The sequence below is a fragment of the Babylonia areolata genome, chromosome 21 (assembly GCF_041734735.1).
Source record: "Babylonia areolata isolate BAREFJ2019XMU chromosome 21, ASM4173473v1, whole genome shotgun sequence".
Classification (NCBI taxonomy): Eukaryota; Metazoa; Mollusca; class Gastropoda; order Neogastropoda; family Buccinidae; genus Babylonia; species Babylonia areolata.
In genome coordinates, this window is record NC_134896.1 from 33,220,991 (window position 1) to 33,235,584 (window position 14,594).

General features: G+C 42.0%; 1 protein-coding gene across 3 annotated transcripts in view; it reads left to right on the top strand.

The window, feature by feature from the left end:
- The window catches only part of LOC143295939 (muscle-specific protein 300 kDa-like), a 341,276-nt gene that overhangs the window by 93,876 nt on the left and 232,806 nt on the right, over window positions 1-14,594 (top strand). For all 3 annotated transcript variants that reach the window (XM_076607634.1, XM_076607635.1, XM_076607636.1), the window contains exons 42-53: window positions 106-432; window positions 1,779-1,919; window positions 2,640-2,804; window positions 3,884-4,207; window positions 4,692-4,838; window positions 5,726-5,890; window positions 6,468-6,586; window positions 7,325-7,532; window positions 7,886-8,203; window positions 8,700-9,023; window positions 10,671-10,823; window positions 11,668-11,832. In XM_076607634.1, the coding sequence (XP_076463749.1) occupies window positions 106-432; window positions 1,779-1,919; window positions 2,640-2,804; window positions 3,884-4,207; window positions 4,692-4,838; window positions 5,726-5,890; window positions 6,468-6,586; window positions 7,325-7,532; window positions 7,886-8,203; window positions 8,700-9,023; window positions 10,671-10,823; window positions 11,668-11,832 (2,556 nt within the window). The remainder of the gene's footprint in view (window positions 1-105; window positions 433-1,778; window positions 1,920-2,639; window positions 2,805-3,883; window positions 4,208-4,691; window positions 4,839-5,725; window positions 5,891-6,467; window positions 6,587-7,324; window positions 7,533-7,885; window positions 8,204-8,699; window positions 9,024-10,670; window positions 10,824-11,667; window positions 11,833-14,594) is intronic.

A 14,594-nucleotide genomic window follows, 5' to 3' on the forward strand; every position in this document is an offset into this window, starting at 1 on the left:
ACATTCAAACATACTTACATCCATATATACAGTGCGAACATGAATTGTTACAAGATGTGTTCATTTTGTTCAGTAGAACGGAAGTGTGAACATGAATCGTTGCAGGACCTCCTGACAGACAAGGAGCAAGGCCTGGCGCTGTTCAACGCGGCCCTGGAGTCCGGAGAGAAGCTGTACCCCAACACGTCCAACGAGGGCCGCGAGGAGGTGCGGCGGGAGCTTCGCAGCATGCGCGACAGCTGGGAGAGCTTCACTGACTCCCTCAACGACACGCAGCGCGCCCTGGAAAGCAGCCGCATGCAGTGGTCATCCTTCGATGAGAACTTTGAGCAGCTGATGAGCTGGGTCAGCGACATGGAGGCCCAGGTGGTCGCCGAACCCGAGCTCAAGGCCACCCTGCAGGAGAAGAAGGCCCAGCTTCAGGGGCTGAAGGTGAGTTGTTTAATATAATACAGTGGAATACAGTGCAATGAAATATAATAAATACAATACAGTACAATGCAGCACAGCACAGGACAGTATAAGACAAGACAATTCAATGAAGCACAATGCAGTATAATACAATAGAGTACAATGCAATGCAATACAATACAATATATTGCAATGCAATGTAATGCTCTGCAATGCAATGCAGTACAATGCAGTACTTCTTTACTCATCCAAAAGTGTCAATTATGTAAAGAACAGGTACTCTCCCTAAGATGGAGCATGCCTTTTGTTTCTATTTGTTTTTAGTGTCCTGTTCAACCCTTTGCAACCAGCCTGTAGGACAGGCACTTTTTTTAATTTGTGTACACACACACACACACACAGAGATATATATATATATATATATATATATATATATATACACACAGATATATATATATATATATATATCTGTGTGTGTGTGTGTGTTAACATTGCACTGTCCACAATTAAATCAGAACATACTCTGTGTGTTGCATTATGATACTCGGGACACAAAACTAGAAACATCTTGACATTGCCCTGTGATTTTGACCAGAGTTTGTAACAGTGAATAAACATTATAGTTTAGTCAGATGCTGAATCCAGAATGAAGTTAGGACATTGTGTGTGTGTGTGTGCGCGCGCGTGTGTGTATGTGGGTGTCTGCGTGCGTGTGTGTGTGTGTGTGTGGTGGGGATGGGGGTGTGCGTGTGTGTCCACTTGAGTTTGCAATGATGAATGACATATCCAGAATGAAGTGGGAACATTGTCTCTGTTTAGTCATCCACTAGAGTTTGCAAAGGTGAATGAATATTATAGTTTAGTCAGACGCCGTATCCAGAATTAAGTGAGGACATTGTCTCTGTGTGTTGTATGACTCATTTAAGTTTGTAATGATGAATGAATATGAAAGATTATTTAGGTAGTTAAATAGATTCAGTTGGTTTAAATAGATTGATGTGGGAACATTTTGTGTGTTGTGTGATCCACCTGAGTTTGTAATAGTGAATGAATATTAAAGTTCACTTCAATGGTTTATCCAGATTGAAGTGAGAACATTGTGTGCTGTATGTAATAATGAATGAATATTACATAGTTCGCTGGTTTATCCAGAATGAAGTGGGAACATTGTGTGTGTGTTTTGTTTTACTCATTAGGTTAGTAATGATGAATGAATGAATATCATAGTTCACTGGTTTATGCACATCGAAGTGAGAACATGATCTGTGTGTTGTGTGACCTAACTGGATTTGTAATGATGAATGAATACCACAGTTCACTCAGTTGCTGCATGCACAGTGATGTCCTAACACACTGTGTCCCACCAGACGCGGTGCCAGGACATCCTGTCCCACCAGACCATGCTGGACAGCATCAGCGACAAGGGCACGGCACTGGCCTCCGCACAGGTCCACAAGCGAATCCAGCAGCTCAACACCAAGTACAACACCCTCTGCAGCAAGGCACAGGTATGTGTACAGTGGGGCATCACTTTGGATGCTGGTTGACTGTGTAACTATCTACATTTTGGATGCTGGTTGACTGTGTAACTATCTACATTTTGGATGCTGGTTGACTGTGTAACTATCTACATTCTGGATGCTGGTTGACTGTGTAACTACATTCTGGATGCTGGTTGACTGTGTAACTATCTACATTTTGGATGCTGGTTGACTGTGTAACTATCTACATTTTGGATGCTGGTTGACTGCGTAACTACATTCTGGATGCTGGTTGACTGTGTAACTATCTACATTTTAGATGCTGGTTGACTGTGTAACTATCAACATTTTGGATGCTGGTTGACTGTGTAACATCTACATTTTAGATGCTTGTTGACTGTGTAACTATCTACATTTTAGATGCTGGTTGACTGTGTAACTATCTACATTTTGGATGCTGGTTGACTGTGTAACTATCTACGTTTTAGATGGTGGTTGACTGTGTAATTATCTACATTTTGGATGCTGGTTGACTGTGTAACTATCTACATTTTGGATGCTGGTTGACTGTGTAACTATCTACGTTTTAGATGGTGGTTGACTGTGTAACTATCTACAATTGAGAAGCTGGTTGACTGTGTAATTATCTACATTTTGGATGCTGGTTGACTGTGTAACTATCTACATTTTAGATGGTGGTTGACTGTGTAACTATATACACTTTTGGTGTGGTGGGTGTGTGTGCAGGCCCAGGTGCGGAAGGCAGAGAGTGGGGTGGAGCAGCACCAGGCACTACAGGACTCGACCCAGGCATGTCGGGACTGGATGTCTGTGGCCCAGGACCGCCTGGCCGTGTGCGCTGAAACCGGGGGTGATCGCCAGTCCCTGCACAACAGGCTGGAAAGGCTCAAGGTGGGGGGTTTTGATTTTTGTGGGTACCTCTTTTTTTTTTTTCTTTTGGTCGGCTCCTCCATCTCCCACATGTCAGTGGCTTATAATAGTAATGATCATGATAATGATAAGGTAATATTGATGATAATTATAATATCATACTTATTATAGTAATAATAATAATAGTAATAATAGATGATGATATTGATGCTAATAATGATATAGTACTTATGTGGCTTAAACTTACTATACAGTGGGCTGTAAGTGCTGTAAGCGTTGTAAATATTGTTTTCCCTTATGTTATTGTCTTACACAAACGTTGGGTAGCATCTCCAGCACTTTGGGTCTGTGCGTAGGTCAGGCATCTGCTCCTTTATTGTGAAGCAGATGCGGTGTAGCATATATGGATCAGTCCACTCACTTTGACACCTCCTTGAAACTCAAACTCAAGACTCCAAGTTGCTCGTCCAGAATCCTTCAGTTGAAGCTGTATCAGGGTTTGTCAAAAAATCTCGGTCACTCTGTCTTGTCCAACACTTGTAAGTGTTTGTTTTATGTAAATGTTTTGTACTGAGTGAACATGACAGCCTTGCATGTTTTGTTTTTTTTCAAGAGTTTATCTTAGTCTGATCTTCTTGATCATTTTCTGGTCCTAATGATTCATGTTCTGGTCTTTGTAGCTCATATTCTGATCTTAATGATTCATGGTCTGGTCTTGAAGATTCATGTTCTGGTATTAACAATTCATGTTCTGGTCTCCATAATTCATGTTCTAGTCTTAATGATTCACGTTCTGATCTGAATAATTGATGTTCTGGCTGTACCCTCTCCTGGGGATAGCTGTTTGTCAGAGACACCATCCAATATCTGTTGAGAAGCTGCTGCCCACTTTCTTAGAATTACTTCTTCTCCTTCTTTAGCTTCTACTTTTTCATCTTCTCTTCTTCTTTTTCTTTTTCTTCATCTTTCTCTTTGTGAGTTGCAACTCCCACATTCACTGGTATGTACAAGTGGGCTTTTAAGTGTGTGACCATTTTTACCCTGCCATGTAGGCAGCCATAGTCCGTTTCCAAAGCTGAATTGCGTGCTCCTTTCCCCAGGACCTGATCAACACACAGCGTGAAGGAGAGGCCAAGCTGAAGGCTGCGCAACGAGACAGTGACAAAACACTGCCGCAGACCTCAACTGCCGGCCAGGCGGCCATCCAGCGGGAGATGGCCACGCTGCAGCAGGAGTGGGACAGTCTGACCGGCCGCATGGCCAGCACCCAGAAAAGTCTGCAGACCGCCGTGCAGGCTGTGGAGGCTTATGACAACTCCTGTGATGCTCTCAGTCGCTGGATCCGTGACACCGAGTCACAGCTCAAGGACTATGAGATGAAGTCCACGCTGCCTGAGAAACAGGCCCAGGTGGAGAAGTTGAAGGTGGGGGGAGTTTTGTGTGTGTTGTGTAAGGGAGTGTAGGGTGGGTGGGGGGACTGGATGGGGATAGTCATGGTGGTTTTTATTGTTGTATTTTTTTTATCACAGGTTTTATATTTACAGTTGGGAATAGTTCTTGTTGAAGTATGCTAGTCAAAGGATAGTAATGTAGTTCAAAAGAAAATAAATTGTAGATTTACATATTTGGAAATTTGAAGACTTACCCATTCTGGAAATTCATAGTCTAGTAAGTTGAAAGGTCTACATCAAAACATTAAGCAGATCTTTTTTTTTTAATTAAAAAAAAAAAAATCATAAAATGATGAATCACTATATTTAGCATTGGTTGATGTTACTACCCTTACATCTTTAAGGACCATTATGTCGGTGCATGTTTAGTCTCTTCACCAACACAGCCTTCCATGACGGTGACTGCATCGCACTATGTGTGTGTGTATGTATGTGTGTGTGTGTGTGTGTCCATCAGAAAGTGCAGCAGCAGATCTCCAGCAAGCAGAGTGAGATTGACGAGCTGCAGACGATGGCTTCCCAGGTGCAGGGCTCTGACATCCGATTGAACAACTACAGCAGTCAGCTCATGTCCAGATATGAGGCCCTCAAGACCACCGCCAGGGTAGGTGCTGCTGGCTGCTCTCTTCACACTCCTGCCTTTGTGTTCTATGAATGATTGTGTTGCTGTTTGTTTGGTTGGCTGTTTGTGTTGTTATTCTGAGTGTTTTCCTGAGGATGGGAAAGATAGGGATTAATGTCTTGGCTCTGTGGTGGTCTTGGTATTGTGTTTTGCTGTGAATATGTGTGGAATGGTCATGTGTGTGTGTGTTTGTGTGTGTGAAGGGAGCTTGATGGGAGGGAGAGAACATATATACAAACCGCCCTTGTTTTCTGTGATTTTAAAGTGTGGAGTGGCTGCTGATTGATATTATTTTAAATGCCCCATTCGCATACAAAATTATTCTATTTTAATGCTCCTGTTTTGGGGCACAAACAAATTAGAAACACAACACTAGTAATGTCAGCAGAAAGTTATGTTTACAAATTCCAGATTGAAATTGCACACCAAACGTAAAGACGTCTGTACTGTCTGTTTGAAACGGAACAATATATTGCAAAAATACACTGTAACCTGTCCACTTTGAATGCTGAATGGAATGTTACAAACCAGTTCTTTGTATTGAAAATGACAAGGGAAAAGGGTGGAGAACATATCGGGAGCACGCTGGATGCTGTATCTTTTTCATACAAATGGAATCATTGAATGTAAAAATGTCAGCTCTTTTTGCGTATGTGATGTATTGTTTTGTTTTGTTTTCCACATTTTTTTTCTCCTCTTTCAAGTTTGTGCATGTGTGATTGATGAATTATTTTTCTTTTTCATTTGTTTCCTCTATGTATGGGGAAGAAATTCTGAATAAACTTATTTAGAAAAAAAATTTGTAGAGATAAAGAAAGGGAAAAAAGAAACAAAACACACTGGTGAAGTGCGAGATGTGTGTGCCACAGGACGTGATAGGCCGATGGCAAGAGTTTGTGGATGACCACATGACGTACCAGAACAACTACACCAAGTGTGCGGAGTGGGTGGCCACGCTGCAGAAACGTCTGAAGGTCTGTGGGGACCTGGCCGGGGACAAACAGGACGTGGAGGACAGACTGATCAAGCTGCAGGTCAGGCCAGTGTGTGTGTGTGTGTGTGTGTGTGTGGTTAAACATGCTTCATGTGTGTGTGTGGGGGGTGGGGGTGTGTGTGTGTGTGTGTGTGTGTGGAGTGGGGGCGTGCGTGTAAATGCATACTTGAATGCACAAATGGACACACACACACACACACACACACACACACACACACACACACACATACACACACATGTGCGCGCGCACACACACAACACACACTATTATAGATTTATGAAGTTGTCAGGAAAGTAGACAGCTCTGTATTATTCATTTCAACTTTGGTTTTGAAATATGAAAATCTAAATGTAAGGATTCCATAGTACCAAAGAAGTCTATGAAAAGTTAACAGATCAGAGGATTCAGAAGTACTGATTTCAACGATTGAATGGATTCGAGTGTACTGAACAAGTCTATAAATGGTTTTTCACATAAAAAACACATTTCACATGTACTAAACACATCAGTAAATGATTCATTAGACTGGTAAGTGATGGAAAGATGAGATTCTGAGTGATGGGAAGCCACACAGAAGAATTAATTCTACAAATGCTGATGCCACGACCACTTGCAGGAGATGATAGCAGAGAAGGAGGAAGGCGCCAGCATGATCCACCAAACAGTGGACAGTGGGGAACGCCTCTTCCCAAACACTGCCGCTGAGGGCAGAGACATTATCAGGCAGGAGCTCAGGTATCCCTACTGCTTTCTTTCATCCTGTTTGACAGTGGAGGTGGAGTTTACTTACCTACTTTTTGACATTGGTCTTTAACGTTTGTCTTTGTGTGTTCTTGATTAAAATTGAATTTCCTAAGAACACTGCAACCCTTTTATGTGACAAAAATAACAGAACAACATACCAGTAGTTTTTTTTGTGGAGGAGCTGGGAAATGTTGGCTGATACAAAATTCCTTTGGTTTTATAATGTGAGAGTTAGCATGATTCATTGTAATAGACTACATTTGTTGTTTTCAGTCTTTCAAAAGGTGGTGGTGTTTTTTGTTTGTGTGTGTGTGTGTTTGTGTTTTTTGTTTGTTTGTTGTTTATTTGTTTACTTTTAAGACACTGACACTGATATTGACAATAATATTTTACTTTTAAGACTGAATGAGTGAAGTGCAAAATGAACATAGGAGCAGCATTGTCTCTCATTTTCCCATTTGATAACATGACCACCATTTTCTTTTTTTAAATTTTTTGTTGTTGGTTTTAATGCCAAATTCTCTTGTACTGCCTGTAATCTGTTTAGGTATGAGTATCACAGACTTCACCACACTTTCTTTCTTGTACTGAGACGATTAAAGTAATTGTGATGGTGGCTCTGTTCCCCAGGTCTCTGTGAGAGCAGTGAGACCAGATGGGAGACGAGGTATCACCACGCTTTCTTTCTGGCACTGAAACAATAAAAGTAATTGTGGTTCTGTTGACCAGGTCTCTGCGTGAGCAGTGGGACCAGATGGGAGATGAGGTGGTGGAGACCCAGCGCAGGCTGGACAGCAACCTAACCCAGTGGTCGTCGTACGACGAGAACTTTGAGGCCTTCCAGAAGTGGATGCTGGATGTGGAGGTCAAACTGCAGCAGGACGCAGAGCTTAAGGCCACGCTGCCCGAGAAAAAGGCACAGCTGCAGAACCACAAGGTGGGCACACACTGTGGGAACCTCTTCTTTTTCTCCACTGTCATTGTTGTTGACAGCTGTTTAGTTCAAAGAAAAAATCATCATTTGATGGAAAGTATCAGTTGATTAAAAAAAAAAAAAAAAATCCTAGATAGTTTGAAGAACATATACATGCATTATCTTTGCATGCATAATGTATATGATGCTGCAGTTCAAATCAAATCAAATGTTGTGTGTAGCCAAGCCAATGACGTCAGTCATTATAGAGAGAGTTGTGATTGACCTTGCGCTTTACGATGCTGATTATGTGTCACGTGCTCAGTGATGACCTTGCAAACAGCAGCACTAATTCTCCATTATGTGCCCAACACCAGGTGCTGCACCAAGACATCCTGTCCCGCAAGCACATCATGGAGAACCTGAGTGAGAAAGCCCAGGCCCTGAGCCGGTCCTCGCCGTCAGCCAAGGTCAGCAAGTTTGTCGGGGAGCTGCAGGGGAAGTACGACAAGGTGTGCAGCCTGTCCAAGTCAGTACTGGAGCGGCTGGAGCAGTCGATGAAGGACCACCAGCAGTACCAGGACGGCAGCCATGACTTCCAGGACTGGCTCAACGCCGCAAGGGATAAGCTGGATATGTGCGTGGATCGCTCCGGGGACAAGATGTCCCTGCAGGCCAAACGGGAACGCCTCAGGGTCAGTGGCTTTTTGGGAGTGGAAACCGAAGATGTTGTTGTGTTTGTTGTTTTTTTTGTTTTGTTTTTGTTTTGTTTTTTTGATTGAGGGAAAAAGGAACTAGCATGCAGTGGTCTGTTTTCTTCCTGCACTCAAAAAAAGAAAAAAAGAAAATCAGTTAATCACTCTGGGGAAATCAAGATAGAATCGGGTAAAAAAAAAAAAAAGTAAATAGATGGGCCACATCATCATTTATCATCATTGAAATATAGAAAATAAAATGACCCAGATTCCTGGGTACACACACACACACACACACACACACACACACACACACACACACACACACACACACACACACACACACACACACACACTCACTCACTCACTCACTCACTCTGTCTCTCTGTCTCTCTCTCTCCCTGTCTGTCTGTCTGTCTATCTCTGTCTCTCTCTCAGTCTGTCTGTTTGTCTGTCTCTATCTCTCACTAGTCACCCTGTCCCTTTGCACTCACAGGAGTTCAGCACAGGCCTGGCGGAGGGGGAAAGCAAGCTACGCTCAGTAAAGGAGCTGGCGGATCGGACGGGATCGAACACGTCCCCCCAGGGCCAGGATGTGCTGCAGCGCGAGATGGACCACCTGCACAGGGAGTGGGAGGACTACTGCAGCCGCCTGCGTGGCGCGGAGCAGGCACTGGAGCAGACAATGGAGCAGTGGGGCAGCTTTGAGGGCACCTGTGAGGAGTGCAGCCGCTGGCTGAAGAACATGGAGAACAGCGTCCGGAGCCAGGAGCTGCGCAACACTCTGCAGGAGAAACAGGCCCAGGTGGACAAGCTGAAGGTCAGTGCTTTGGGCAGAGATTTATGCTCTGAGATGGTGTATCATTGTGCTCTGTTGTGTATGTGTTATCCCCTGAAACACAGAGCATGGCTGGTCTACATGTTGGGGGATAAAAATGGTCATTCACGTAAAAACCAACCCGTGTGCATGTGAGTGAATGTGGGAGTTGCAGCCCACGAACAACGAAGAAGAAGTATATGTGTTGCTTGTTGTGAGGCGCTTAGAGCCCATTTTGAGGGGAGTTTGCACTATATAAGTACCCTGTCATGATTATTGTTATCATCACGATTATTATTATTGTGATTATTGTTAGTAAAATTATTATTATTATTCGTATGATTAATGACCATATTTTCTTCTTCTTCTCCTCCCTTCACTCTGTGAAAGGTCATTTGGATGCCACATAGAAGAACTGTTCACCAGATTCTTCCAGGTCTGTCAGCCGTGTGTCAAAGCCTAGGTCTCTGCAAATGGTTTAATGATGATACCTACTATTTATATGGCGCAAGCTCCCCTTACAGTTGTGCACATCCTCTTCTGTCTCTCTCTCTCTCTCCCTCTTGCTCACTCTCACACATGCACACAGAACACACACAAATACACACACACACACATATACACGTGCGCATGCAAATTTACACAGAGAACACCCACCTACAGGACACACATACACAGACTTTATTACTTAGAAGGGAGGGGACACAGACACAAACAGAGACTAAGCTTCATCACAGCAATATGTCATGTTGAACAGATATATTTTTACATTTACTATGTAAGTAAAGTATCCTTTTCTAGCTCCCTCTGTAGGGAACAAGCTGCTTGGAAACTCCATCACATTGTGTCTCAAAATCACACCTTCTCCATCAACAGCCATTTCCCATCATAAACGTAGGATCGGTCACTAAATGTCTGTTTGCTGTGCAGGCACAGTGTGAGTGTGCATGTGGGAGTTTGTAGATGGTTTTGGGTTGGGGTTTTATGGTGGTGGTAGTTTCTGTGTGTGTGTGTGTGTGTGTGTGTGTGTGTGTGAAAGACATCATAAAAGCACTTTGAGCAAACTTTGGATATGTGGGCTGAGTAAATGTTCAGCATTGTAATTACTATTCTTCATGACTGTTTTGCTCAGTTTTCCAGACAGAAAAGTAACCGTTGGGTTGTGGTTTGGGGTTGGTTTTAAGTATTGTGGTATGTGTACCATTTAGGTATTGTGTTGTGTGATGTGTATGGAGAGTGTTGTGTGGAGCATGATGATATTGTGTGTGAATGAACAGAAATTTGTATTTGAGTGTTTCATTGGATGTCTGTGTAGAGGGATGTGCATATAAGTTTTTTGTTTTGTTTTAGTGTTCAGATGCATGTTTTACACTTCAGCTTTCACATTGTACAGTGCAAGAGAGCATATTTTACATTGAAAGGTGCTATATTGATTAAATTATAATGAATGAATTAAATAAATTAAATTTTGATTGTATTATGTGCCAAACCCCAATTGTATGACTCTCACCTGCAGTGATCTATTTTTGTCTAATAGTTAACTGTGACGTCTGGCCAGCAAAAGTATTGCAGCAACCCTATAAATAATTCTGGCATTACAGGCAAGGAGAGTTTATATAAACAAGCATCCCTTCCCCTGTGCCTTTTCAGAAACAAAGGGAGGAGATCCTGTCGAAACAGGGCATGATTGACAGGTTCACTGACGAGGCACAGAACCTGATGCACACCAGTTCTGATGTCCGCCTGTCCACCCAGGTCACCCAGCTCACCACACGCTACCAGGGGCTGCTCTCCCTCACCAAGGTATGCTGCTTCTGTCTGATGATGATGATGATATTAGTAACGATAATAATGATGATGATGATGATAATAATAATAATGATAATACTAATGATAATGATAATACTGATGATAATGATGATAATAATAATAAAATACTACTACCATGACTTCTGCTGCTACTACTCTGCTTATTTATGTAGTGCCTAATCAAATAATAGTAAGAATAAGAATCATAATTCATCTATACAGCGCTTTCAAACGTCTCAAAGCACTTTACAGTAACACATCAGTCAGACACAAAGGACGCAAGAACACATGCACTCACACAAGACCTTGAGTGGTAGTCATTCGGGTGAGACGATAAACCAAGATCCTGAGTGCATCTTGCACTACTTAGGACACATTTGAATCTGGCAGCAAGAAAGGGTTGACCCAGGTAAAAAGTCCGTAGAAAAGTCCACTTTGGTAGTGAAGCAAATGCTTGCAGGCAGAAAAAGAAGAAAAAAGGTTGGCATTGCATTTTTGTGATGCACTCATACAATACAGTACAATACAATACAATATTATACAATGCAATTTAGCGCAATACAATACAATACAGTTCAGTACTGTGCAGTTGCAGTAAAACACAATACAATGCAGTTCACTACAGTACAATACTATAAATACATTAAAATATTTGCAGTTCAGTACAGCACAGTATAGTACAATAAATACAGTGCAGTACAATACATTACAATACAGTACAGTACAGTAGAAAACAGTGCAATAAACACACTAAAAAACACAACAGTACAGCACAACAATTGTACAATACAATGATTATGATGACAATGTGTGTCTGTGTGGTGCCTGCCTTATCCAGGAGCTGATCTCCAAGTGGGAGAAGTACGTGGCAGACCACCAGGTGTTTGACAGCCGCCTGTCAGAGTACAACGACTGGATGCAGCAGGCCCACCAGAAACTGGAACAGTGCCTGCAGCCTGTGGGAGACCAGGAGTCCATGGAGGAGAAGAGGGCCCTCATTCAGGTACATGTGGCGCTTTACTACACATTGTACAATACACAGTACATGGTACACAAAACACAGTACACTCGGGCCCGCTTATAAGGAGCGCTCGGGGACCAAATTTTTTACTCCTTATAACCGAGGTTCCTTATAACAGAGTTCTCGGATATAAGGAGTAACCCAAGCCCAACTACCTTATAAACGGGCTTCTGCATTTTTTCGGTGTCAGTATCAGCAATTCTTCTTCTTCTTCTCTCTATCTCTCTCTCTGACTCTCTCTGTAGAAAATCATTAGATTCCCGTCAGTTAATCGGTTTTGTATTCTTATGGCAACTTCATCGCCTAACCTGATTAGCAGACTATGTTCTTTTTTAGACCCCCGCCTCTCCGAAGGGGAGGGGGGGGGGGGGGTCTACTGGAATCGCTCTGTGTGTGTGTCTGTGTGTGTGTGTGTGTCTGTGTGTGTGTGTGTTTGTCCAGGCATTTTCTCGGACCTGACTGAACGAAATCACATAATTTTTGGTGTGTGAGTTCACAACCTTAAAAGCTAGGCACACGAACATTTTCAAGCACGAAAGGTCAAGGTCACAGCCACTAGGGTCAAAAAAGGTCAAAACGCGTAAATTGCAATTTCTCTAAAAGTAGTTGACCGATTTAAATGCAGTTGTTTTTAATGGGTTCCTTGACGAAAGCGCTACCTGAAGTTACCTTAACCATTTCCACGTAGGACCAACAGCGAATGGGCAATTCGTGGTTCAAACCCGATGATGGCAATTTACCTGTTCGGGCATTTTCTCAGAACTGACTGAACGAAATCTCTTCATTTTTGGTGTATGAGATCACAACCTTAAGAGATAGACACACGAACCTTTTCAAGCAAGGTCAAGGTCACACCCATTAGGGTCAAAAAGGTCAAAATGGATAAATTACGATTTCTCTAAACGTAGTTGACCGATTTAAACACAGTTTGTTTTAACTGCTTTCTTGACGAAACCCTACAGGGCGGGGGTCTAATGAGCCCCCCGGGGTCAATGCTTATTGTGTAAAGCATTTGAATTGCGTAATTGCAGCTTATAATCAACAGTTTATACATGAATGTTTGATTTACAACTGTTTGATACTTATTTGATTTGAAGCCGATGTCGGTGCGACATGTCTCCTTTGTAACGGGGCCAGTGGCCTTATACAATAAATGGCATTCTAGTTCATGCCCCCAATCAATCAATCAATCAATCTCTGACTCTCTCTCAGCCCCCCCCCACCCCCCTCTCTCTCTCTCTCTCTCCCTCCCTCCCTTCGTGACTGCTTGGTAAAATTGCGTCTTGGTGTTCTACCTACATTAATGGTTCCTTGTTTAGACGGTCTTTTGCTGAAAATGGAAATATTCTCTGTGATATTTGTAATACTGCTGAAGGCGAAGAACATTTTATTTATAAATGCCCATTATAATTCGATGGCTTGGAGCCAAAATGGTCTATCTCTACGTAGGCGATTGACTTATTATCAGTTGATTATATGACAAAAACTATAAAACACTACCTGAAGAAAACATATTACAGAATTACAAAGAGCATAATCTCCACTACATATCCATAACAAACTTGTTCACGACAAGCCCTTGGTTTTTACAGTCAGATCATTTAAAGACCAATCGACTATCTAGAGATAGTAAATTTTGGCTCCAAGCCATACATATGTAGACATTAGACGAAAATATTTGGGATTGTAGCAAATGTCTGAAAGCTGTCCATGTTTATTTTCTGTGCACTTCAAAAGAGGCAACAGCAAAATGATGATTACAGTAAATACTACAAAATTATAGAATCGAGCCTTCCTTGAATCTGAAAACCATTTAAGCAGATTTTCATCCACAGTTTCCAGTTTAGCAGTATCAGTATCAGTACAACCTGAATCAGTACCACCAAAACCAGTATCAGTATCACCTGTACCAGTATCAGTACCACCAGTATCAGTATCAGTACCACCAGTATCAGTACCACCTGAACCAGAATCAGTATAACCTGAACCAGTATCATACAACATGAACCAGTATCAGTACAACCTGAACCAGTATCTACCACCAGAACCAGTATCAGTACCACCTGTACCAGTATCTTACCACCTGAACCAGAATCAGTACAACCAGAACCAGTATCATACCACCTGAACCAGAATCAGTACAACCAGAACCAGTATCAGTACAACCTGAACCAGTATCAGTACAACCTGAACCAGAATCAGTACCACCTGAACCAGTACCACCTGAACCAGAATCAGTACCACCTGAACCAGACGGATCTCTCTCTCTCTCTTTCTTTCTCTGCCCCTTCCTTCCTTCCTTCCTTTCTTCCTCCCTTCCTTCCTTCCTTTTCTGAAGTGTTCCTGTCTGTATGTGACACGTGTCAACAACTATGATTACGATATCGTATATTTTAACTGTCACTGTTTTGAGGGTTTTTTGTTGTTGTTGTTGTTCTTGTTGTTTATTGGTTGTTGTTGCGTGTTATTCTTTTATGCATTTATACGTGTTTGTTAAAATTAGTTATGTTGGCTTTATAGACGATGAATAATTTAACGGACAGATAGACCGTAGAACAATCGTTAAATCAATCAACGAGTCAATCAATAAACTGACTCAAACAATCATTCATGAATACAAAAGAAGAGATTGAAGCATTCAATCATAAATAAGTAAATGAATAAAATAAAATAAAAATTAAAAAAGTAAACAAACAAACGAACAAATAAAATAATAAATAATCCGGATCAAAACTGCTCATACA